At 38.6% G+C, this 24,760-nt stretch overlaps 2 protein-coding genes across 2 annotated transcripts; both read left to right on the top strand.

The window, feature by feature from the left end:
• Positions 1-6,898: 6,898 nt before the first annotated feature.
• On the top strand, positions 6,899-13,424 carry LOC106155589 (monocarboxylate transporter 12-like). The gene is made up of 5 exons (XM_087006502.1): positions 6,899-7,571; positions 9,644-9,823; positions 10,891-11,034; positions 11,297-12,028; positions 12,336-13,424. The coding sequence occupies exons 1-5, from the start codon at positions 7,439-7,441 to the stop codon at positions 12,506-12,508; spliced, it is 1,362 nt and encodes a 453-aa protein (XP_086862628.1). The 5' UTR covers positions 6,899-7,438; the 3' UTR covers positions 12,509-13,424.
• Positions 13,425-17,296: 3,872 nt separating this feature from the next.
• LOC106155647 (monocarboxylate transporter 12) lies at positions 17,297-24,453 on the top strand. The gene is made up of 5 exons (XM_013530575.2): positions 17,297-17,925; positions 21,228-21,407; positions 22,286-22,429; positions 22,722-23,453; positions 23,815-24,453. The coding sequence occupies exons 1-5, from the start codon at positions 17,793-17,795 to the stop codon at positions 23,985-23,987; spliced, it is 1,362 nt and encodes a 453-aa protein (XP_013386029.2). The 5' UTR covers positions 17,297-17,792; the 3' UTR covers positions 23,988-24,453.
• The last annotated feature ends 307 nt before the right edge of the window (positions 24,454-24,760 follow it).

Raw genomic sequence — 24,760 nt, 5'->3', positions numbered from 1 at the left:
GATTGTGTGCATGTGTGTGTGTGGGGGGGGGGGGGTACTCACTCACTCACTCGTTCTTTATTCCGTTTCAAGTTAGTATAAGCTCTTATTTTCATATGGACGCGTTTATTCCCGTGAATTTCCTAAATGTCCACTGGACTGTCAAGAACTATAGTGATTCAGAGCTTATATAGGCACAGTATAATGGATTTTTACTGCATACGTTTTATAAATCTATTAATACTGCAATTTATGTAAAGAGTTCCATATGAAGGATAGTCTAGCTACTTTATTCATTTACGCATTTTGTTTCAGAATTTTTTTTTTTCAATTTTCAGGATTTAGGGTTGAGGTATGGTCACTATAAAAATACCAAAATGTAGGCGTTTTGTGCAAGTAGTAGAAATGGATTATATTATTTTCCAATCAGCGGATCTAAAATAAACAAAGTTTATTAATAAACGCGCAATATATTCGTAATTATAGCCTGTTTGACTGCATTTAAACTAAGACGCAAGTGAAGATAATGTGTGTTTGATTGACGGGGCTGGTTTAGAGATGAGCTGCATACCTTGTTGGTATTTATACCTAGGCTTTCACAAGCTATATATCCCATATCATTCGGATAATGTTCAAATGATGTTTTGCTACTGGATGACAACTTACATGTAGCATCCCAATTGTATTGCTTTAGGAGCGTACAGTGAAGGGAATATCATGAAATCCCAGTGATCTGACCAAAGACATTGTGGCGAGTTGAGGGACTAATGGTAGAGGACTGATCCAGTATAACTACGTAGTATAAGTAGTAAATAATGCACTGTCCACGAGCCCGATATCACGATAGCAGGCCGAGCGCCAGCGAGGCATGCTATCGTGGATATCGGGCGAGGGGGTAACACTGTACGCTCCTAAAGCAGCGCCAATACTAATTAGAGCTTTTAAGCAGATTGTTGGAAGATTGTGTTAATTCGTTACATCTAAGCTTTGTCAGGGATTGATTTTTGGTTAGGGTTATGGTTTATGTTTAGTTTAGTTTATTTCACAAATTAAAAAAAAAGTCAAGTTGAACCTTTCTACTGATATACTTTATCATGGCTCGGTAAAGAAGATATATACCCCCCCCCCTGCCCACACTTATTTCAACCTGTAAGATTGGAAATTCGGTAGTCTGGCTCGGGCAATAAAATCTTACTATCTTCACATCTGGTTTCTATCAAGCGCGTTCAGGGCTTCACGTCTGGGCGCTCTTTTCATCTTTCAGTTCTTCCACATTAATCAAGATACGGAGTATCAATTACAAGTGCCCGGGGAGGGGGGGGAAGAGGGAGCATGAAGTGAATAAATAATTATAAGTAGTATCCTTGCGACACAAAGTTACTCTGCAATTTATATCTTTCCATTTATGCTGTGAAATAATAGCCAGGTAGTCCGTTGATCTCGCGAATCGACCAAATGACCGTTAGATGAGTTGCTTAACTGCAAGTAATTAATCCCCTCCCCTCCCCCGAACGTCATACTGGCAGGTTTCCAAATGAAGACTATACCGCAGAAAAAGTTTGGGGCCCAAAAGAGAGTCAGCCAAGGACACGTTTGGGGAACACGTTAGAACACGTCATGATGGACATTTACAGGTGTAGGACCAGAACAGAGCCTCTGGTAAACAGTTTAGAACCAAGGGACCGAACTTGATTTGAGGACCAGAAGAGAGGCTTTACAGACGTACAGGCGCCCCCCAGTGACCCCTTATTCGTGGATGTGGACAGCGTGAACATGACCGTGACGGGCGTGAAACCCTTCCAGGTCAAACAGAATATCCACACCATCGTCGATAGACTGTAAATAGAACTTAAAAATAAAATGAAAAGTTGTCGCAGAGAATTTGAAGGCACTTTATTTTCGCGTTTGCTCTTACCTTCTGCTTAAGACTTTAATCACGATGTTGGGCGTGTGGCATTCTCTCTGACTGGGAAGGATGCAAAGATTTTTTTATTTGTTTAGTGGTGTCGCGCTTCTTCCTAAGGACGACTCTCGAATGTGTTGATGTTGTGACGATTGCTCGCGTGTAGTAACACCTACAACAGTCCATTCCGCATTTGCATTGTTTCTTCCATTTAGATTTGCTAGGCGCTGATCTGCGTTCATGTTACCATCCGTGGAGTTGCTGTTGTCATTTGGATGGTGATGGTTCCTATAATTTATTATTATCCTTGGTACTCTCGGGGGACAAGGCATTGGGATCCTGCCGAGCTGAACACGCGATTACACGATCAAGGTGATGATTGTAATGTAAGCCGTGATTCATCGTGTGAGTCCTGTGGCACCGTGACAAGCTATGGACTGCCCGCCATAGTGTGGTTATATATTGTGCGCCTTTATGGCGTCTAGATCGTCAATCTCTGTCATTTCGTCTGAAAAAAATAATGCACACCTCAGCTACATGTTGCTGACTATTGAAGGAAGGGTGCATATACCAAAGACTCCCATGGATGAAAAGTACACTCCTCTTTTATTTATTATCGTACTGATTTAAGAATCCTTTATAGGCATCGGTAAATGACCTTCGCCAATTTAAAAATTAAGATGAGGGTCATCCGGGATAGCCTAAAATGAGGCTGTCGGCACTATGTGACGTCACACCAGACTAGGAAACGTGCGAAAATCTGCGTGAGGTGGTGTAAATAAAAAATGCACAGTGTGAGATTTTTCCTCAAAAATCTCATATTTAACAAAATTTCCAGGGGTAAAAGGTATTTTCCTCCGACCAAATAGCCTTTCAACCCTCTTTTTTGACACTGGCCAATACCGTAACTTTAATTTTGTATACTGTTAATTTTTTGATACCCCTGATATCAGAAGGTAGTAACTCTGTAACGGGGAAAGGAAAAAATTCTTAGCCCATGCTCAAGCACGGGATTCTCACATTTCAGCAATGCCATTGAGCACATTTTTCGCACCGACTTCGGGTTGGGGGCAAGATAATTGGTGGGGGCAAAGTCCGCCAGGAAGTGGTAAATTTGACTTTTTTGTTGTTTTGTTTGTTTCGCTTCTTTGTTTATGAGATTCACCTAATAAGGTAAGATTAAAAAGTATTGCCTGACTTCAGGTTAGTTCAACGTGTGAAGTTAACGCGTGTTATTTAACTATTAAGCGACAACAGTGAAACTTCGTCTTTGAAGGCATACGAAAGTGACACATAAAACATGCTAATTGTGTTCTGATATAAGAGGAAATAATTTAAGAGGAAACAACAAGAAAAAATACTGGATATTGCTGTGTATATATTCATTTCACCACAAGCATTATTTTCTTTTTTTTCACTTTATCTACTACATGTTTAAAAACGCTACTGTTTATCTGCATAAATAAAATCTATTTGAGCAGCTGATACATTATGTGACGAGCTGTAAGGTATGCATCCTCAGGACCTGCCTAAACCTGACTGGTAACTTATAATGTAAAAATCATAACAAGTAACAAATATTGATTGCGTTCACACCTCTGATTATGAATACCATGAAAGTAATTTAAGCTCTGGGTTTAATACTTGTGTGTTGCTTCTTTCCCTTTTTGATTGTGCACCTCTCCACAAACAAAAGGCTGAGTTCGAAGAATCAAATTAACACATTAGCGCTAGGGTGTTTAAGCGTTTTTTGCCAGTAATGTTTTCCTTCTTATAGAAATCGACTGATGAAGCGTGATAGCCCGCAAGTCGCACATGCATTCAGCAATATTCACCAGGACCGGAGATCACAGAGCATAATTCGAAATTGGTTTTATTATTACATGCTCACAAATAATGACACAGTGAGTTAATGATTTAACTGTCATTGCTTGATATCACCACGATTAAGAAGCCGTTGAGTTTCATAAATAATTATTCAAACTAGTCATTACGGAGAATGAATTTAATCTTTTTAATTTCTTACATAAGCAAGTTGAGGTCAGGGGAATATGCATTTTACTTTCATTTCATTTAGGTCATATAATTAATTACACACTTACCTATGGTTATTGAGTTCATACCACCGCACGTGTCCACTGACCAAAATAGCCAGATGCGTCGCATACACGCACGCCACACATGGATCCGTGATACACCTTGAATGGGTCTTTTTTACTTGACATCCACCGTACTGCTAAACATAAGTCAGATGAATGACTTTTCTATATAAGTCTGTCCGACTTATATAGAAAAGTAAATGTTTAGGGTCATTCATCTAACTTACGTTTAGCAGTACGGTGGATGTCAAGTAAAAAGACCCATTCAAGGTGTATCACGGATCCATGTGTGGCGTGCGTGTATGCGACGCACTACTCGTCAGCAAGGTGTCCAAATTGTTACATCCACTTATGTTTTGCATACACCTCTCTAACACGTGGTGCATACACGCGTATTTGTTGTATGTCTAGAAGACAAACTTCACGTTACGGTACAGTGTCGTATCTAAGGCTGCATTCCCACAGATTTAGATCGATCCATCTGGATCGACCTAACTCCCTGGGGGTTCACGCTAAATTGCCGTCAGCCGAGCGCGCACGGAAGTTAATTACCCCCTTCCATATTTTAGTAGGCGGGACAGACATTTAAGCCGACTAAGCCGACAGTAATCTAGTGAGACTCCCCACGGGGAACGGGAGTAAAGACGTTTTTTCTAACAACACGGTAAGGTAACAATTTATCTTAATGCATTTGGGAGAGAGAATAATTGTAGAAATAATCGGAGCATGATATGAAAACGTGTCACGGATTTTAAGGGTGAAAAATCGTGCTTAATTTGCAGACAATTTGTTTTGAAATATATGCTGCATCGACCACCGGGGCAACAAAGAGCGTCAAGGGAAAAGAATTCCCGGGAGGCTATTAATCGTTGTCATGGGGAAGTTTTGCAAGTATGCAATCTGTTATGCCCATATCTAAGTATTTTTGGGTGTTTTATAGTATGTGCTGCAATTATAACGATGTTTTAGAGTCTTTGAAGGACCTTGTGAAAACCAGGAAGTAGTTCGCAACTGACAACTGAACCGTACCGATCCACGACTGCTATACAAAGATGTATAATTTTTAATATTGTGACAATTTTTTGACGTTTATATGTCCATCTGACATGAAATTCCACATATATGGTCACACTAATTCACCTATTACACCGGGGTAGGCACTAATCAGTGACAAATGCCAACACAAAGGTGACCTTCTGACAGATTTTGAGATTTATTTACTGAAAAACAATAGCAGCAGTCTGAAAATGGGAGAGTTAAATATCTTTTTGTTGATGTATGCAGATGATACGGTTTTGTTTTCTGAGTCACCCTCTGATTTGCAAAATATGGTAGACAACCTTATTCAGGATGGGGTGGGGTTAACAGTGTATGTTAGTAAAACTAAAATTTTGATTTAAAAAAACGGGGAAAATTCGTGAAAATGAATCGTGGTACTATAAGGGAATGAAAATTGAGACAGCTAATAGTTTTCCTTATCTAGGGTTACTTTTAAGTTCTAATGGAAAGTTTCTTACCACACAGAAAGCTATAGCAGATCAGGGAAGAAAAGCAATGTTTGCAATAAGAAATATCAGTAGAGACTCATTCTTTAATGTAGAAACTGAACTTTTTCTCTTTGAGACCTATTTGTTACCAATCCTAAATTACGGAAGTGAGGTCTGAGGGTTCCATAATTTATCAGACATTGAAAAAGTACATTTGCAATATTGTAAAGCGACCTTGGGGTCAGTACCAAAGTCGTGTCGGCTGCTGTCTATAACGAATTAGGGCGATTGCGATTGAAATACCATAGGATGGTCAAAATAGTGAGGTATTGAACTAGGCTATTAAGAACACAAAATTGTATTTTAAGGGGGTCTATGATAACCTTCTTCTTTCGTGTAATGAGTTCGATAACTGGGCAACTAAGGTAAAAAGCATGTTAACACATCTCGGACTATCAGATGTCTGGGAGGATCAAAGTGTACCAGATGAATCTTATTTTCTAAAAGACTTTGAAACACGTTAAAGGGACAACTTAATTCAAGAAATTCGTGTAATAATACAAAAATCATTTAAATGTTTACTAAATAGACACTTGACAGATATTTTCGACCTACAAGGCTATCTAGGAGAAATCGCTCCTTTAAAACTAGACAAATTATATGTAAGTTTAGAATATCAGATCATAAACTCATGAGTGGAGATACCACAGTGTTCCGAAAGAAGATAGAAAATGTACACTATGTGACCGAAATGATATAGAGGATGAGTTTCGTTTTGTCTTTATCTGCCCATATTATAGTGACTTGAGAAACAAATATATTAAAAAATATTACTGGCAGAAGCCCTCGGGTTTTAAATTAATACTGTTACTTGGAAGTCATAACCTAACAGAAAATAGAAATCTCAGGAAATATTTTTATTAGTGGCCTGCAAGCGCAGGGAAAGATTTAAAAATTATACTTGACGTATTGGCATTGTATTATCTTCATTCTCATTTATTTACTTTAAAATTATTGTGATTAACATTATTATGCTGTAAATTGTTGTACCGTACCTATGACAAGAATGTCACGGTAAATAAACTACTACTACTACATTTAAACCAAAATGACGGCACGGGATTGTAGCCTATGCTCTCCTGGTCAACTCTTCGTGATAAGGTCTTCGAGATTGTTCCAAGTGCGCCAATCACGACTGGTATCACTGACACTTTCGATGCCCTGTGAATTCTCTAAATTTCATATGCTAGGTCCTGATATCTGCTCACCTTTTCTGCCTCAGTCCTGATGATAATTGGTCTAATTATAAATTGTAACGTGTCATAGTCCCTCATGACAGAAGGTCCGCCTCCCATTCATTTGTACAGGTGAGCCTCTCCCTAGATTTTGACCCACTTAGGTCAGACTAACCCAAACCATTATAACTATATGGAGAGAGGACTTTCTGTTACACGGACCCTCAGTTTAGTTACACCGGCGTAGCGGTCTCAACCTAAGACTTCCCACTATGTAAATGACCTGGACTCTTCCCCTGATCTATTGTCAAACGGCTAAGAATAGTCTTCAATGCCCCATCCGATATGTACGAAACGTAAACCATTCAACATTCACACACTTGGTCACAACGTTGCTGTTCATGTTAGTTTCACGCCGATTTAATTTATAGTTCTGGCATTTTACCGCGACAGAGATAATTTGTATTGTCTTTATAAAGTGCTTTTAAAAAGAGCCAAAGAACACGTGACGCCAGGACAGCCGTCCCTTTTCACTGTGTCAGATGATGCAATCACTAAATTATAATGACACACAAAAATGGGCATGATATGATACAAGCAGGAACCTGAACACTGTACAGTGTTCACACATCTAGGATCCAAGGTAGAGCTAGCTTTGCACAGTAGGAGAAGCGGCTAAACATCTGAAATCGACCGTGCATTTTCACAATAAAGAAACTGACTTTCATCACTAAAATGACCACCCCAAAGGCATTTGACAACACAGCATATGAAAAATCTTCTGAAGACGACAATTTTCCAGATAAACCTGCAGATATCATTCAAGAGCCGGAAATTCAGCGAGAAATCGAGGAAGCAAAAAGTTCAGGTATGATTAAATCAATTTTTTTGTTTGTGTTTGGTTTTTATTGGCGTAGCTGTATGATGTAAGACAATATTCATGGAAAGTGCAATACCGGTAAACCCAAGGTTCTAGATTTCCGTATTGCCAGCTCGATCTTGATTTCATATATAACCCGTATCAGCAATACGAAACTCTAGCCACCAGCGGCAAACTGTGGGCGTTCTTCTTCAAAATTTTGCCTGGGGCGCTTCCATATTTGGAAGTCACAAGTCTTGAACGTCACAGCTGTATCCGCCTGAGAGCTCCATCTTTGGAAGTCATAAGTCTCGTACGTCATAGGTTTGGCCGCCTGGAGCTGACTTTCCCGCCTTGCGCTGACGTTATCTCGTGCAGACGAGACAAGAAGCAAAGTGGCTGATACGGAATTTGAAGTTTATAGTTTATAGTTTATAGTGATATCGAGCAAACAGTGTAGCTGACAAACTTGGCACAGGGCAAGCACGTGTATCGTGTTTATATCTTCAGGAGCAAATGTTCTTTGATAAGCAAAAAATACAAAAACATTGGATGTATCTATTTCTTTTAGAAGAATGTTATTTATTTTTCTCTTTACATCTTAAATACAGTAAATGAAATTAAATAAAGCAGAATTAAATCTGTTTTACGTTTCATTTTGGTTTAATGACATTCAACTGCAAATTCACTGCGGAGCAGTTCTTTTTGATTGACGGAAATCGTACACTGCCGCTGTTCGTCAGAGCTAATAAAAGCGACTCCATCACAAGGTATATTTTTATATTTAACAAGCTAGCTTTTACTGTGCACTGACACATATATACCGGTAGTGTAAAGCTGTCTGTAAGCTTTTCTTTTCGATTGAAATAAATCTATGACGTGAGAGTAAATATTATATATGCACTGTCAGTACAGTGATTTGGTACACATTTTAGAGCCACAGCACATTTCACAATGACAAAGCACTTAAGCCTAAAATTTGGTCTAAACGATCAGAAACAAGTGGTCTTATTACTAGTTGATTTGTCTGCAGTCTTTGACATAATAAACCGCGAGATTTTATTCAAAAGACTGAAAAATCGTTTTGGTATAGATGGCATTGCATTGGCATGGTTCAAATCATACCTGACTGAGCGTGAACAATCAGTCTCGATAGGCACATACAAATCACCGTCAACACCACTAGCTTGTGGCGTACCACTCTGTACTCGTATCGGCCCCATCCTGTTCACTCTTTACACGTCACCAGTTGAATACATTGTCTCTAAGTACGGTTTCAACCGCTCTATGCAGATGACTCGTAATTTTTTATTGTTTGCGACAGGCCATCAGATGTGATACCATGTATCCAGAAATGTATAACTCAGTTGAGTCAATTCACTTGTTTTCAATAATGGCAAAACAGAAGTAGTTCACTTTATCTCTCGTTTTTCTAGAGATGCGGAAAATGAGAATTATTAGAAATCGGCATCAGCATGGTCACGGTAAAAGACAATGTTAAGAACCTAGAAGTAATTTTGCTGCAGAGCTGCTTTCTATTGTCTTAAAAAAATCTCCAAATTATTCCATATCCTTGACAAAGGTTAAATGGAGAGGCTTGTCCATGCCTTCAAAACTGCCCATCTTGACTACGGAAACAGTCTACTGTATGGTCTTCCTACCTACCAAATTGAAAAGTGTTTAAGTGTTTATATTACCTTATGCAAGGCGTGTCTCCAACGAGAGTTCCCGCAGGATCGAATCGGTCTACAGATGGTGTATAAGTGCTTTAATCGACGCCATGGTCGATTATGACCTGAGATGTGCTCCTTAAATTGAGGATGCGACATTGGGGCCTCAATCTTACAGTCTCGCATCGTTAATTAAATAACTTTATTATAAATATATTAACATATTATTGATTAATTAAATTAATATTGAATCTTAATCGTTCTGTCCACGCATTTAATTATCAAAATGATCTTTTTTTTTTTGGTGGTTGGTCAATAAAAACGAACAACTCTTGGGGCGAATGTGTTAGTTGTGGGGCCCCAGAAAACTATTCAAAACAATATAAGGAGAGCTAAACGTAATTTTTCCAGAGCCAAAATGCATCTTCAAGTTATTAGCACTAACAGGCTCCACATTGGCATTCATCCTAATAGGAGGCATCTTCTTCAATAGTGGCGTCCTATACGTGACATTTTTGGAACATTTCGGAGCTGACAGAGGAGTCACCGCTTGGGCTGGGTCTGTTCAGTTGGCGATGGTGTTCGGAGCAGGTAAGTGTTTAGATGAGCCCAGACTTTGTGCGTACATCTATACCTACAGGTACGTGCATGCATGAGGTCTGAAGTGGTGTCTTCGAAACATAATGGTAGTCTGCTAGGCACCGTCGACCATTTCCATTACATATATCCCATATACTGATCCTGGTACTTCCGGCTAACACTAGCCAGATTGTTCATCATATGGGACCCCGTGTGGCAGGAATGGTAATCCGGGGTCCCATGTGATAAATGGAGGTAAGGGTTAGTCAGAGTATTGGGGTTAATATATGGGACGAATGTAATGTGTGAATGAGGAACGTTCCATGGTTCCCAACGAACTAACATCCCCGTCACAATGGGTTTTCCTACCTAACCACTAACATTCCTGCCACACCGAAGTCGGCCATTCACTGCAGCATATCCCGATAACTGTAAATCATTATTTGTTTTTGGCAATCCTTGTTCGGCTTGGTTACACAATACATGTAACTCGATAAAAGAGAATGCTTTTCGTTTTTTAAATAATTAAATAAAATGAATATTTGTACGTGTATAACCGACCTTTTTTTTTTTACAAAATCAAAACTCTAAATTTTACTTTTAAAATATAACGATCCAAGTGTTGGGGGGAATCTTGCAAACAAATAGGCCCTATAGAACCTTCGAACCTATGAACCCTTGATTAAAAAAACGATGAAAATGTTACGGTACCATTTTTCGGACCAATAAGCCTTCGGAGACGCCCGCCTCCAGGGGAATATCTCACCAAAATTAATAACCCTCCAACCCCGCTGGCGGGTTTCATAAGATAAGACTAATGGTTTCTCAACAACCGGTCTTCCCAGTGATCCCTTGCGGCAACTTCCGGTCTCCCATACTTAGGCTACCAATGGTTAATGAATCCATTCCCACATTCAAAGTTAGAGCCTGTTTTTTTCTAAAAAGTTTGGTTTTCTGTAATACTCAACCAATTGCAATACTGGCGATTTTGTGAATTTCGGAATTAATAAAAGTACACCTAGTTAGAAAAAACTGTTTTGTTAAATTTATAATTTTTTCTAAAACATTTCTAATTACAGGACCTGCTGCTGCAGCATTGGCCAATCGCTTCAATTGCTATGTGGCGGTCATTTCAGGTGGACTGCTTGCTACACTGGGGCTCATCATCAGCTCATTTGCTACCGATATATATTTCCTTATTAGTAGCTACGGGTTCATGACAGGTTCGTTTAAACAAACTATATTAAAGCAACTCAGCTACATTTATTGCTTCACTGCCCTGTGTTAACTTACTTCTGATGAAAAAAAAAAAAGGAATATGTATAAAGAAGCAGGCGGTTTACATTATTTATCACGAGATGTTAAAAAGCAAATCGAAAATGCAAATTCTATTGTTCTTGCGCATGAGTAAGGCCTAAATGTTCACTCAAAGATGTACTTATCCTGGGTTAAATAATACTAATAAGTCACAGTTGGATCTTGCAGGTATTGGTCTGGGACTGGTTTATGCCCCAGCTGTTATGCTGATGGGCAAAGTATTCACTACAAGAAGGGGACTAGCAGTAGGAATTGTGGTCTCGGGTATGAGTAGCGGCTGGCTGTCCTATCCCTTCATCATGAGAAGTCTGTTAGATAATTACGGTTGGCAAATATGCTTACGTGTTCTAGCAGCCATGACTTTTGTTATCTGCATCTGTGGTGTGTGCATGATACCGGCCGAAAGAAAAACATCCAACACTACCAAACGCGGTCTGGACATTAAAATTATTCGAAATCCCAACCTCCTCCTCCTATGTCTTGCCATGATGGCATACTTATTTGGACTGTCGGTTGTGTCTGTTCATGTCCCAGCTTTTGGAGAAACGTTGGGGTTTTCTGTTCAACAGGGGTCGATGTTAGCCACAATTATGGGAGCAACGTCTCTTTTGGGACGCATCTTTTTCGGCGCCATTGCAGACGTGAAGAAGTGTAACATTTTGGTGGCTAATGCAATAGCAGCTACGTGTACAGGGATTCCTATAATGCTGTATATAACGTCTAATTCTTATGCGATGTTGGCATCTTTTGTTGGGACTTATGGGTTTTTCAGTGCATCTTTTCCGACGTACGTGCCTCTCTTGGTATTAGAGTTTGTTGGCACTGACAAGATGGTGTCTGGAAAAGGAATTGCCATGTTTTTTGGAATGTTTGGAGTTCTCTTGGGGGGACCAACAGCAGGTAATGTAGGCTTTTGTGTGAATATATAATACATGAATAATTAACCCAAATTTTATTTGGTCTCAGATGAAATCAGATTATTAAAGACTGGCAGAGCTACGTAATCTAACATTTAGTTAAAATACACAAAGCTATAAACTTTTCTGATCAATTCATTATTGAGAGCATCATGACCATATTTAAGATTCTCCAACCATTCTCTGATGAACGTTTGATAAAATCTATTATAAGTACAGGCAGCAGAAGAAACCCGTGTGTTTCCTTGGACCATGCAATCACATTTAATTCTTAACTTTATTTCTTCCAGGGTGGCTTTTTGACGCAACCCAAAGCTATGGTCCATCATTCTTCTTTGGTGGGTCCATTACCCTTCTGGGGGCTGTCTTTTCAGTAGTTCTTTGGATTCTTCGAGCTTGTCGCACAAATACTAATACGGACGCAGAAAAACAAGACGAGAGCCACAGAGATGAAATAAACTAAATAAAATTGAATCAAAACACAAGAAAGACAAGTGTCAAAGATGGGCGTGAAAAAAATGTTTCAAAGGCTGAGCTTGCTTTACATTTGGCATAGCAAACTTGAAACACCTAAAATGAATCAACATTTGTATGTGTTTAGATGAGCAAAAGACATCAAGAATATGTAAAAAATGGGTAGACAAGGAATTGGCTGACATTGAATAAAACAAAACGGAAGTATCACAATTTCTGGGAAGACTAATAATCCAGTGCTGCATGTCAGTCTACTAAGGAATGAGAATATATGGAAACGCAAAGTTCAAAATCGTCAGTGCTAAATAAAAGCATCTATTTACGCGTTAAAAATTATAATAATGAAAGAATTAATACTATTTCAATAGTTATAGTTATTTTATAGTTATAGTTAGAAAATTATATCGGATATAATTCCCTGGTTTAAGTTTGCAGGGGTACTTTTGTAGGATAGTGAGAGATGTAAAAGATTTTAAAGGACTGGACTAATGTTATAATGAGTGAAAGTACAATTCAAACAGAAATACCCGTGCTAGTTTCACTCTGTTCCACTTCACGATGTTGGGCGTGTGGCATTCTCTCTGAATGGGAACGGTGCAAAGATTTATTTATTTATTTATTTAGTGCCAGTGGTGTCGCGTTTCTTCCTAGGGACGACTCTCGAATGTGTTGAGTTGTGACGATTGCTCGCGTGTAGTAACACCTACAGCAGTCCATTCCGCATTTGTATAGTTTCTTCCATTTAGATGTGCTAGGCGCTGGTCTACGTTCAATTTGATCTCAAAACTAAATTCTTAATTAATTTATTTATTGTATTATTTTATTATTTTACTCTGTATATTGCTCCAAAAGGAAAATGATTTCCGATTTTTATAATTGGCTAAATAAACTCTTATCTTATCTTATCTTATCTTATCTTATCTTACCATCCGTGGAGTTGCTGTTGTCATTTTGATGGTGATGGTTCCTATAATTTATTATAATGCTTGGTACTTTCGGAGGACAAGGCATTTGGATAATGCAGAGCTGAAGATGCGATTGCACGATCAAGGTGATGATTGTAATGGTATAGTATAGTATAGTTTATTGCCGAATCAACTTGACATAGGCATATAACCATAAAAAGTATAACATTTGTGGTAGGTGGAGGTGGCAACCACTGTTGACATATTGAAGTACCTAAAAAAGTGGTGGATGGACAGACTTATATATCTTAAAAAAAAAAAAATTGCAGTGTGACTTTTCTTTATGAGGCTAGTATTATATGGTAATTATATAGTATACCAATAAACAAATATTGTTGGATCAACTCAAAAACTTATAGTGTCCTCTCTAAGCTTAGAGGCAGCACACAGGAATCTAGCTAAATTTCTTAGGTCAGTAACATTATGTGTACTTAATAACTGTACTAGTTTGAAAGTAGATGGCCTTCGCCAGTAATACTGTTTGATATAAACTCTTCTGAAGTCAGAGTACAATTTACATATCAAAATAAAATGATACTCATCTTCCACAACATTATCATTTGAACAATACTGACAAATTCTTTGGTTAATGTAAGTCGTGATTCATCGCGTGAGTCCAGTGGCACCGTGACAAGCTATTGACTGCCCGCCATAGTGTGGTTATACAGTATATGGTGCTTCTTTATGTCGTCTAGATCGTCAATCTCTGTCATTTCGACTGAAAAAAAATAATGGACACCTCAGTCATAGTAGCTACATGTTGCTGACTATTGAAGGAAGGGTGCATATACCAAACACTCCTGTGGATGCAAAGTACGCTTCTCTTTTATTTATTATCATACTGATATAAGAGTCCTTAATAGGCATCAGTAAATGATCTACGCCAATTTAAAAATTAAAATGAGGGTCATCCGGGATAGCCTAAAATGAGGCTGTCGGCACTATGTGACGTCACACCAGACTAGGAAACGTGCGAAAATGCGTGAGGTGAGGTAAATAAAAAATGCACAGTGTGAGATTTTTCCTTAAAAATCTCATACTTAACAAATTTTCCAGGGGTAAAAGGTATTTTCCTCTGACAAAATAGCCTTTCATATCCCTCTTTCTTGACACTGGCCAATACCGGAACTTTAATTTTGTACACTATTTTAGATACCCCTGATATTAGAAGGTAGTAACTCTGTACCAATATGGGGAAAAGAAAAAATTATAAGCCCAAGCTCAATCATGGGATTCTCAAATTCTGCAATACCCTTGAGCACAATTTTCGCACCGACTTCGGGTTGCGCGCATTTCAGAGCTGGCAAGATGATTGGTGGGCGGCAAAGTTCGCCAGGAGGTGGTAAATTTGACTTTTTTGTTGTTGTTTTGTTTGTGTTGCTACATTGTTTATGAGATTTACCTTATTAGGTAAGATCAAAGAGTATTGCTTGTTTTCAGATTAGTTCAACGTGTGTTACTTGTTTTCAGGTTAGTTTACGCGTGTTATTTTAACGATTAAACGACAAGAGTGAAACTTTGTCTTTGAAGGCATACGAAGTTGGCACATAAAACCACGCTCGGCTGTCACCTTGATTGGATAGTAAACGGTAGTCGTAAAATCGCTAAATGATATTAAAATCGGGTACATAAACTTAAAAACCACCTAGGACATCAATCAAACCGTAAATCAAAGTGCATCAATCAAACCGTAAATCAAAATTCCACCTCTGATGTTTATATCGGTCCTCTTTAACCTACTATTACGAAAAAGAAGCTATGCCATTGGACAATGCGACCTCTGCGGTTACGTCATTTCCTGAATTGGATTGTAGAGAGGACCGATAACATCAGAGGTGGAATTTTGATTTACGGTTTGATTGATGCACGGAATTTACAAACGAGCGACGGGATGATGTAGCCTGCAGTATTAGCGGTAAGCGTGCCAAGTTTTAGGCCGCTCCGATGCCCGGCAGTATTTTATTTCGATTATTATGTTTAAGTTGGCTGAGTTTTGTTTCAGAAACTCATTCTATTTTATTGCCTCTATGGAGGTATATGGGGACTTTACGACATTCGTTTTGAAGGCTTTAACCACTTGTTATAGTTTATTTTTGCATTGTATTGGATTAATGTGGCAGTCTAAGGTTGTCCTAGGTGGTTTTCAAGTTTATGCACCCGGTTTTAATATCATTTAGCGATTTTACGACAACCGTTTACTATCTAATCAAGGTGACAGCCGAGCGTGCATAAAACATACTAAATGTGTTCTGATATGCAATAGAGTGTAATTGGACAAAATTTAAGATTTAAGAAAATATAATTTAAGAGGAAACAAGTAGAAAAAATACGTGGATATTGTTGTGCATATATATTCATTTCACCACAAACATAATTTTCTTTTTTTTTACTTTATCTACTACAGGTACATGTATAACAACGCTACTGTTTATCTGCTTAAACAAAATTTATTTGAGCAGCTGATACATAGTATGAAGAGCTGGAGGGTCTGCGTCCTGCCTAAACCTGACTGGTAGCTTATAATGTTTTGGTTTACGACTTTATCGCCGTCGAAGAATCATAAGAAGTAACAAATATTGATTGCGTTCACACCTCTGATTATGAATACCATGAAAGTAATTTAAGCTCTGGGTTTAATACTTGTGTGTTGCTTCTCTCCCTTTTGATTATGCACCTGTCCACAAACAAAAGGCTGAGTTCGAAGAATCAAATTAACACATTAGTGCTAGGGTGTTTAAGCGTTTTTCGCCAATAATGTTTTCCTTCTTATAGAAATCGACTGTTGAAGCGTGATAACCCGCAAGTCGCACATGCATTCAGAAATATTCACCAGGACAGGCTATCAACGAGCATAATTCGAAATTGGTTTTATTATTACATACAAATTGTGAATGTCACAGTGAGTCTGTGATTTAACTGTCATTGCTTGATACTGTAGCACCACTATTAAGAAGCCGTTGAGTTTCAAAAATACTTATTCAAACTAGTCATTACGGAGAATGAATTTAACCTTTTTTATCATAAAAACGTCTTACATAAGCAAGTTGAGGTCAGGGGAATATGCATTTTACTTTCATTTCATTTAGGTCATATAACTACCCACTTACCCATGGTTTTTGAGTTCATACCACCGCACATGCTCACTGACCAAAATTGAAATGACCAGATGCGTCGCATACCCGCGCGCCACGCATGAATCCGTGATACACCTTGAAGGGTATTTCTTACATGACATCCACCATACTGCTGAGCATAAGTCAGATCAATGACACTAAACGTTTACTATTCCATATCGTAAGTCGGACACACTACTCGTCGGCAAGGTGTCAAAATTGTTACATCCGCTTGTGTTTTGCATACACCTCTCTAACACGTGGTGCATATACACGTATTTAGAAAAGCGAGGAATTTCGACAACACAAAATGTATTAAAGTCACCAGCAGACGATGGTACTTTGTCTTGACCTCGATCCTGATTTAATGACGCCATTTATTACTCCAAAACCCTGTCAGCGATTTATCTTAAAAGTCTTAGTTCAGAAATTATCGTTGATATAAAAGCAAAATAATGCCTTTGTTTCATGACATTCTGTAATTAGGGGCTTATAACTCCATAACAAAAACATTTAAACCAAAATGACGGCACTTGATTGTAGCCTTGTTGTTGTTGTTATTATTATTATTATGTTGTGTCTTGTTTACTTATAAGGCCTAGTCCTGGGGAGGAGGGACCCACAAAACACTTAACAGCAACGATAAATATGAATAACTATTATGCTGGAACGAACATTTAGCAACTGACCGGCCTAGCGGCCTCAACCGACCTTTCACTAGGTAAATGAAATGGATGGACTGGTCACCTGATTTATTTTCTAACGGCTAAGAATAGTCTTCAATGGTCCATCCCATATGCACGAGACGTTAACCATTCAACATTCACTCACTTGGTCACAACGTTGCTGTTCATGTTAATTTCACGCCGATTTAATTTAAAGTTCTGACATTTTACCGCGGCAGAGATAATTTGTATTGTCTTTATAAAGTGCTTTTATAAAGAGCCAAAGAACACGTGACGTCAGGACAGCTGTCCCTTTTCACTGTGCCAGATGATGTAATCACTAAATTATACTGACACACACAGTCAACTAATGGGCATGATATGATAGAAACAGGAACTTACGCACTGTCCAGTGTTCACACAACTAGGATCCACGGTAGAGCTAGCTTTACACAGTAGGAGAAGCAGCTAAACATCTGAAGTTGACCGTGCATTTTCACAATATAAAGGGACTGACTTTCATCACTAAGATGACCACCCCAAAGGCATTTGACAACCCAGCATATGAAAAATCTTCTGAAGACGACAATTTTCCAGATAAACCTGCAGATATAATTCAAAAGCCGGAAATTCAGCGAGAAATCGAGGAAGCAAAAAGTTCAGGTATGATTAAATAATTATTCTGTTTGTGTTTGTTTTTTATTGATGTAGTTGTATGATGTAAGAGAATATTCATGAAAAGTACAATACCAGTAGTGTAACACTGTCTGTAGGCTTTCCTCGATTGAAATGCATCTGTGACGTTAGAGTAAACATTATGCAGTGTCAGTACAGTGATTTGGTACAAATTTAAGAGCGACAGCACATTTCACAATGACAAAGCACTTAAGCCCAAAATTTGGTCTAAATTATTTTAGACAGCTGTGGAACACGGTTAAAAAGTTGTAATGGAAAAACGCTGTGAATATAATATAATATAATATAATATAATATAATATAATATAATATAAATAGTAGATGTTTTCAATCCATGGTAATTACAACCACATAACGTTTCCATTTTCATCGGAATTACTGTGTTAATTATACAAACGGCGCATCTAACCGGATAGTCTTGAAAAATATAATAAGGGTTCGTTATTACTCTTTGAGATTCATGCAGGCACTGGTCGTCGGCATTATGCTGGAATGATATCTAATACATAAGAGTGACCGATTGTTATCTTACGCTCTACCATATATCATTTACTGTAATGGAGCTTACATACAGTGGCGGCCGTGACACAAAAGCCAATTATCTAATTATCCTGCCTCCACCCAAGAAGTTGTAACTTCTTGCTCCACCAAAGTGAATAGACCTTTTGCAGCTACATGTAGATGAATAAAAGTTGACTTCTTTTGTTTCATGAAGAGCTTGTTCTGCAGCGTTCTTTTGGTAACGTCTTTTCCGCTTTTTTGGAAGTTTACGCACCGCTTATTACAACTTTTTAAAAATGATAAAAATACCGAAAATTAGAGAAGAAATATTAATTTTAAGTGTTTAAATGATAAATAAATAAATAAATAAATAAAGAAATAAATGTCAGAGCAATGGTTGTAAGTTTTAATGATTGAAATCAGTTCTTTTAAACGACCAAAAGTGTTTGACTACCCTCTACCAGGGCCACAGATTGATTTTTCACTAGATATTCTCAGATATGTCTCTGGTTAAATTCACGGTTATTCTCTGAACTGTGACCGTGTAATGAAATCTCAAGGATGATTACATGGCTGGTAACTGTTTGCATAACTACTCAGGCACTGCCACTTAACAAGTTCCTGCCAAGTCCCCATGACAGCCATCAAGAGAGGTTAATTGCTCTTCAAAGCCTCGCCAATTATCTGCTCTATTTCGCGTAAAGCTCAGCGCCGATTGCTTTATCTGGCTTAGACCCCATTCCCAGAGATTAGATAGATCCAAACTAGATCGACCTAACTCCCTGGGGGTTCACGCTAAATAGCTGTCAGCCGAGCGGGCACGAAAGTTAATTACCCCCTTACAGCTTGTAGTAGGCGGGACGAACATTTAAGCAGGATTATCTGACAGTAATCTAGTGAGACTCCCCACGGGGATAGATCGATCTAAAATCTATGGGAATGCGCCCTTAAAGCACGAGTAATTAACCCTGTGCATTGGTGCGTGGAACGCATTTGTGGATGACGTGACTTTACGCGAAATAAAGCACGACGCGGCCTATAAATTGTCTATTGACGGGAGAGTGCTTTAAGAATAACTTGTTCCCTCAGGGCGTTCCTTCAAACAACGTGACTTATTTCAGCAGGCGGACAAGACAAAACAAGACAGGCTGCATAAAGAGCGTTAATAACATTAGCGCGAAGGCCAGCTCCCACTCCGCTCCTGTAGAGCGGGCACAATGTGATAGGGTCTATTCCCACACCTTTAGATCGATCTATCACCGCGGGGAGTCTCACCAGACTACCGTCAGATAATCCCCCTTAAATGTCCGTCCCCGCCCACTACAAGCCGTAAGGGGCAATTAACTTTCGTGTCCGCCCGGCTGACAGCTATTCAGCGCGAACCAAAGTAGGTCGATCTAATCTATGGAAATGGGGTGATAGATACAATACGAGTCGCCGAGCTGTACGTGAAATATTACGAGTGTATTGGCGAGCCGCAGGCGAGACAATACACGAGTAATTTTCACGTACAGCTCGGCGACGAGTGTTGTATCTGGCTTAAACCACGGCCTCTGATTGGCTACTACACCAGTAGTGCAAGAGACCGTGGAACGCACTCGTACATGACGTGCTTGTATGTCGAATACAGCACGGCCGAGTCTTTTGTTCTACGCGCTAGCCGTGGTTTAAGCCATCTTAAGGCGTGCAGATTTAACTGCTTCCAACTGGACCAAAGTCAGATGATCGCCTCAGAGAAACTTTCCTCATAAGGTTCCTTCCGTGGTATTTGGTCCGCAGATTCCTACCCACAAAATTTTTAATGTCCTTCCTAAACAGCAAAAAATACCACGGAATGCACCCTGCGGCCCTGTTAGAGGGTAGCCTTTGACTGTGCTATCCAATGTATGCAAGCGGCTTACATGGGAAGAGGAAGAACAATTCACCGATTCTTTGAATGACTGTAAGAGAGCGCTTGTGAGTACTGCTCAACAAACAACCCAGCACCTTCAAAAAAGTCAAGGTCACCGGCAATAGAGGCTGAGATAGATTGTTTTGCAATGACAAAGTGATATATGCTTGTTAATGACGTCTAAGGAAAAATTTGCACATTTAGTGCTCTTATCAGACGTTTGAAAATAACTATTATTTCAGTATCTATAAAACAACTGAGACAAATAACACTCACAATTATGGGAGTGGTTTGAAACGAATAGACTACTCCTCTTGTTTCCAACGTTATCGTATAACCGTACAATCACAGATTTTCTGTATATTATACAAAGAGGAGTGTCTTTCATTTAAGTTGATTGCACTAAACAAGAGTTCCCGCAGGATAGGATCGGTCTACATAGACTGACGGTGTATATATATATAGGAATGGGGGCTAATAGTGCTTTAAACGACGCCATGGGCGATTATGACGTGAGATGTGCTCTGTCAATTGAGGATGCGACATTGGGGCCTAAATCTTACCTTCTTGCATCGTTAATTAAATAACTTAATTATAAATATATTAACATATGATTGATTAATTAAATTAATATTGAATCTTAATCGTTCTGTCCACGCATTTAATTATCAAAATGATCTTTTTTTGTGTGTGGTTGGTCAATAAAAATGAACCCCTCCAGAAAATCCTGGATCCGCCCCTGATCCGACTTGTAATTTTTGCCCTTCTGTTCGACAAAAACCTACAAGATGTTCGCCTTGGGGTGAGTGTGTTAGTTGTGGAACACCAGAAAACCATTCTAAACAATATAAGGAGAGCTTTACGTAATTATTTCCAGAGCCAAAAAGCATCCTCAAGATATTAGCACTAACAGGCTCCACATTGGCATTCATCCTAGCTGGAGGCATCTTCTACAATAGTGGTATCCTCTATGTGACATTTTTGGAACATTTCGGAGCTGACAGAGGAGTTACCGCTTGGGCTGGGTCTGTTCAGTTGGCGATGGTGTTCGGAGCAGGTAAGTGTCTTCCAAACAAATAGGCCTATAGAACCTTCGAACCAATGAACCCTTGATTAAATAACCGATGAAAATGTTACCATTTTCTGACCAATGAACCTTCGGACTATTGAGACGCCCGCCTCCAGGGGAATTTTTCTCCAAAATTAATAACCATCCAGCCCCGCTAGAGGGTTTATGAGATAAGACTAATGGTTTCTCAACATCCGGTCTACAAGTGATCCCTTTCGGCGACTTCCGGTCTCCCGGAGGCAGTTCTGCCGAGTTCGGGTGGAAAGACCATCGAACTAATATGCCTTATTTGTGTTAAAGTTAACACTTACTTATATATCGATGTTAGTATGATGTTTGCTTGGAAAATGAACCCTCAGTGTCTCTACACAGTATCATTTTTACAACAAGAACGTCCTTTATCTCTGTGGCAATTGCAAATATACAAATGAATTATTCAGTCCCAATGTTATGAAAAACCTTCTAAAATCCTGTTTGTTAAGATATAAGTATTTGGCTGATTAAATCTTTTCACTGGACATTCAAAGTATCAAAAATAACACTAACAAAAATGTAAAAAAATCTTAAGTAAGGTAAAACTTATATCTTTCTGGTCTTGTTGCAGTGGTGGCATATGGTTGGTGGGAGGGTTCTTTTAAGATTTGAAATAAGTTCGTCATATAGTTCTCCGCCATTTTATGAAGATATCTGACAGAATGCTCAGAGTGTACATTTGTGAGAACTATGACTAAAATAATCGGTTGAATGAACATTCAACCAATTGCAACACTGGCGACATTGTGAATTTCGGAATTAATAAAAGTAAACCCAGTTGGATAAAAACTGTTTTGTTAAATTTATAATCTTTCTAACATTTCTGATTACAGGGCCTGGTGCCGCAGCATTGGCCAATCGCTTCAGTTGCTATGTGGCGGTCATTTCAGGTGGACTGCTTGCTACTCTCGGGCTCATCATCAGCTCATTTGCTACCGATATATATTTCCTCATTAGCAGCTACGGGTTCATGACAGGTTCGTTTAAACAAACTATATTTAAGCAACTCAGCTACCTGTATTGCTTCCTTGTCCTATGTTTACTTCTTATCTGGTGAAAAAATGTATAAAGAGGCTGGCGATGTACATTATTTATCACGAGATGTTAAAACGCTACATAGATGTTTTGACATAAACGTCTGTTCAATTCAATGTCAATTAAAAATGCATATTCTATTGTTCTTGCGCATTTGTAAGGCCTAAATATTCACTCGAAGATATACTTATCCTGGGTTTAATACTACTAATATATCATCGTTGGATCTTGCAGGTATAGGTCTGGGACTGGTTTATGCCCCAGCGGTCATGCTGATGGGCAAAGTATTCACTACAAGAAAGGGACTAGCAATAGGAATTGTGGTCTCGGGTATGAGTAGCGGCTGGTTGTCCTATCCCTTCATCATGAGAATTCTCTTAGATAATTACGGTTGGCAAATATGCTTACGTGTTCTGGCAGCCATGACTTTTGTTATCTGCATCTGTGGTGTGTGCATGATACCGGCCGAAAGAAAAACACCCCCCAATACGAAACGCGGTCTGAACGTAAAAATTATTCGAAATCCCAGCTTCCTCCTCTTATGTGTTGCCATGATGGCATACTTATTTGGACTCTCAGTTGTGTCTGTCCATGTCCCAGCTTTGGGAGAAACGTTAGGTTTTTCTGTTCGACAGGGGTCGATGTTAGCCACAATTATGGGAGCAACGTCTCTTTTGGGACGCATCTTTTTCGGCGCCATTGCAGACGTGAAGAAGTGTAACATTTTGGTGGCGAATGCAATAGCAGCTACGTGTACAGGGATTCCTATAATGCTGTATATAACGTCTAATTCTTATGCGATGTTGGCATCTTTTGTTGGGACCTATGGGTTTTTCAGTGCATCTTTTCCGACGTACGTGCCTCTCTTGGTATTAGAGTTTGTTGGCATTGACAAGATGGTGTCTGGAAAAGGAATTGCCATGTTTTTTGGAATGTTTGGAGTTCTCTTGGGGGGACCAACAGCAGGTACTGTATGATTTTGTTTGAATATATATTATACATGAAAAATTAACCTAATTTTTATTTGGTCCCAGATGAAATCAGATCATTAAAGACTGGCATATCTATGTAACCTAGCATTTTAATTAAAATAGACAAAGTTGTATGTGAATGACTAAACATTTTTGGTAAACTTTTCTGATCAATTCATTGTTGAGAGCATCATGATCAAATTCGCTTTCATATTTAAGATTCTCTAACCATGCTTTGTATGACCTCTCTCTGATGAACGTTTGATAAATCTATTATAAGTACAGGCAGCAGAAGAAATCCGTGTGTTTCCTTGGACCATACAATTATATTTAATTCTTAACTTTATTTCTTCCAGGGTGGCTTTTCGACGCAACCCAAAGCTATGGTCCGTCTTTCTACTTTGGTGGGTCCATGACCCTTCTGGGGGCTGTCTTTTCAGTAGTTCTTTGGATTGTTCGAGCTTGTTGCACAAATACTAATACGGACGCAGAAAAACAAGAAGAGAGTCACAGAGATGAAATAAACTGAATAAAAATTTGATGCAAAACACAATAAAGACAAAAGTGGACGTGAAAAATGTTTTCAAAGGCTGAGCTTGGTTTACATTTCGCATAGCAAAATTCACACATCTAAAAAGAATGAACATTTGCATGTGTTTAGATGAGCTAAAAACAACAAGAATACAGAAACAATGGGTAGACAAGAAATGTGCTGACATTGAACAAAACAAAATGGAAGTATCACAATTTCTGGGAAGATTGTTTAATTATTCAGTGCTGCATGTCCGTCTACTAAAGAATGAGAATATATGGAGACATGAAGTTCAAAATGATTCCGTGCTAGATAAGAACTTATATATTTACGCGTTTAAAATTATAATAATGAAAAAATAATAATATTATTTCTAGAACAAGTTTTTAATAGTAATAGTTAGAATAAGTTTTCTTTGTCATTGCATTGCCTTAATGAGAATAAATGTTTTTTTTAACTCGTATACTATTCTATTGCCTTTATTGTGAACGAAGTTGGACCTTCAGTAAGATACTTTTCACAGCACAATAAGGATAGACAGCCTTTATCACATATTTCGAAATAAAGAAACCTCATTGATGACAAGATTGATGGTGAAACACGTTAGACTTCCGCGGAAATTGTTTATAGGAAAACCTCATTAGTTTCAGGACTAGAGGCAGTGTCTTGAGCTCTGCAGTACAGTTATGGGGATCAAGTAACCATTGCCCATTCACGCTTTTTAGCCTGGACTTTTAAATAGTTATTTCGACAAGGTTGTTGACCAGCAA

The sequence above is a fragment of the Lingula anatina genome, chromosome 2 (assembly GCF_051362555.1).
Source record: "Lingula anatina isolate TDL-2025a chromosome 2, LinAna3.0, whole genome shotgun sequence".
In the NCBI taxonomy this organism is placed as follows: Eukaryota; Metazoa; Brachiopoda; class Lingulata; order Lingulida; family Lingulidae; genus Lingula; species Lingula anatina.
The sequence above is the reverse complement of the archived record's forward strand: the minus strand, read 5'-3'. Positions and strand labels throughout refer to the sequence as shown.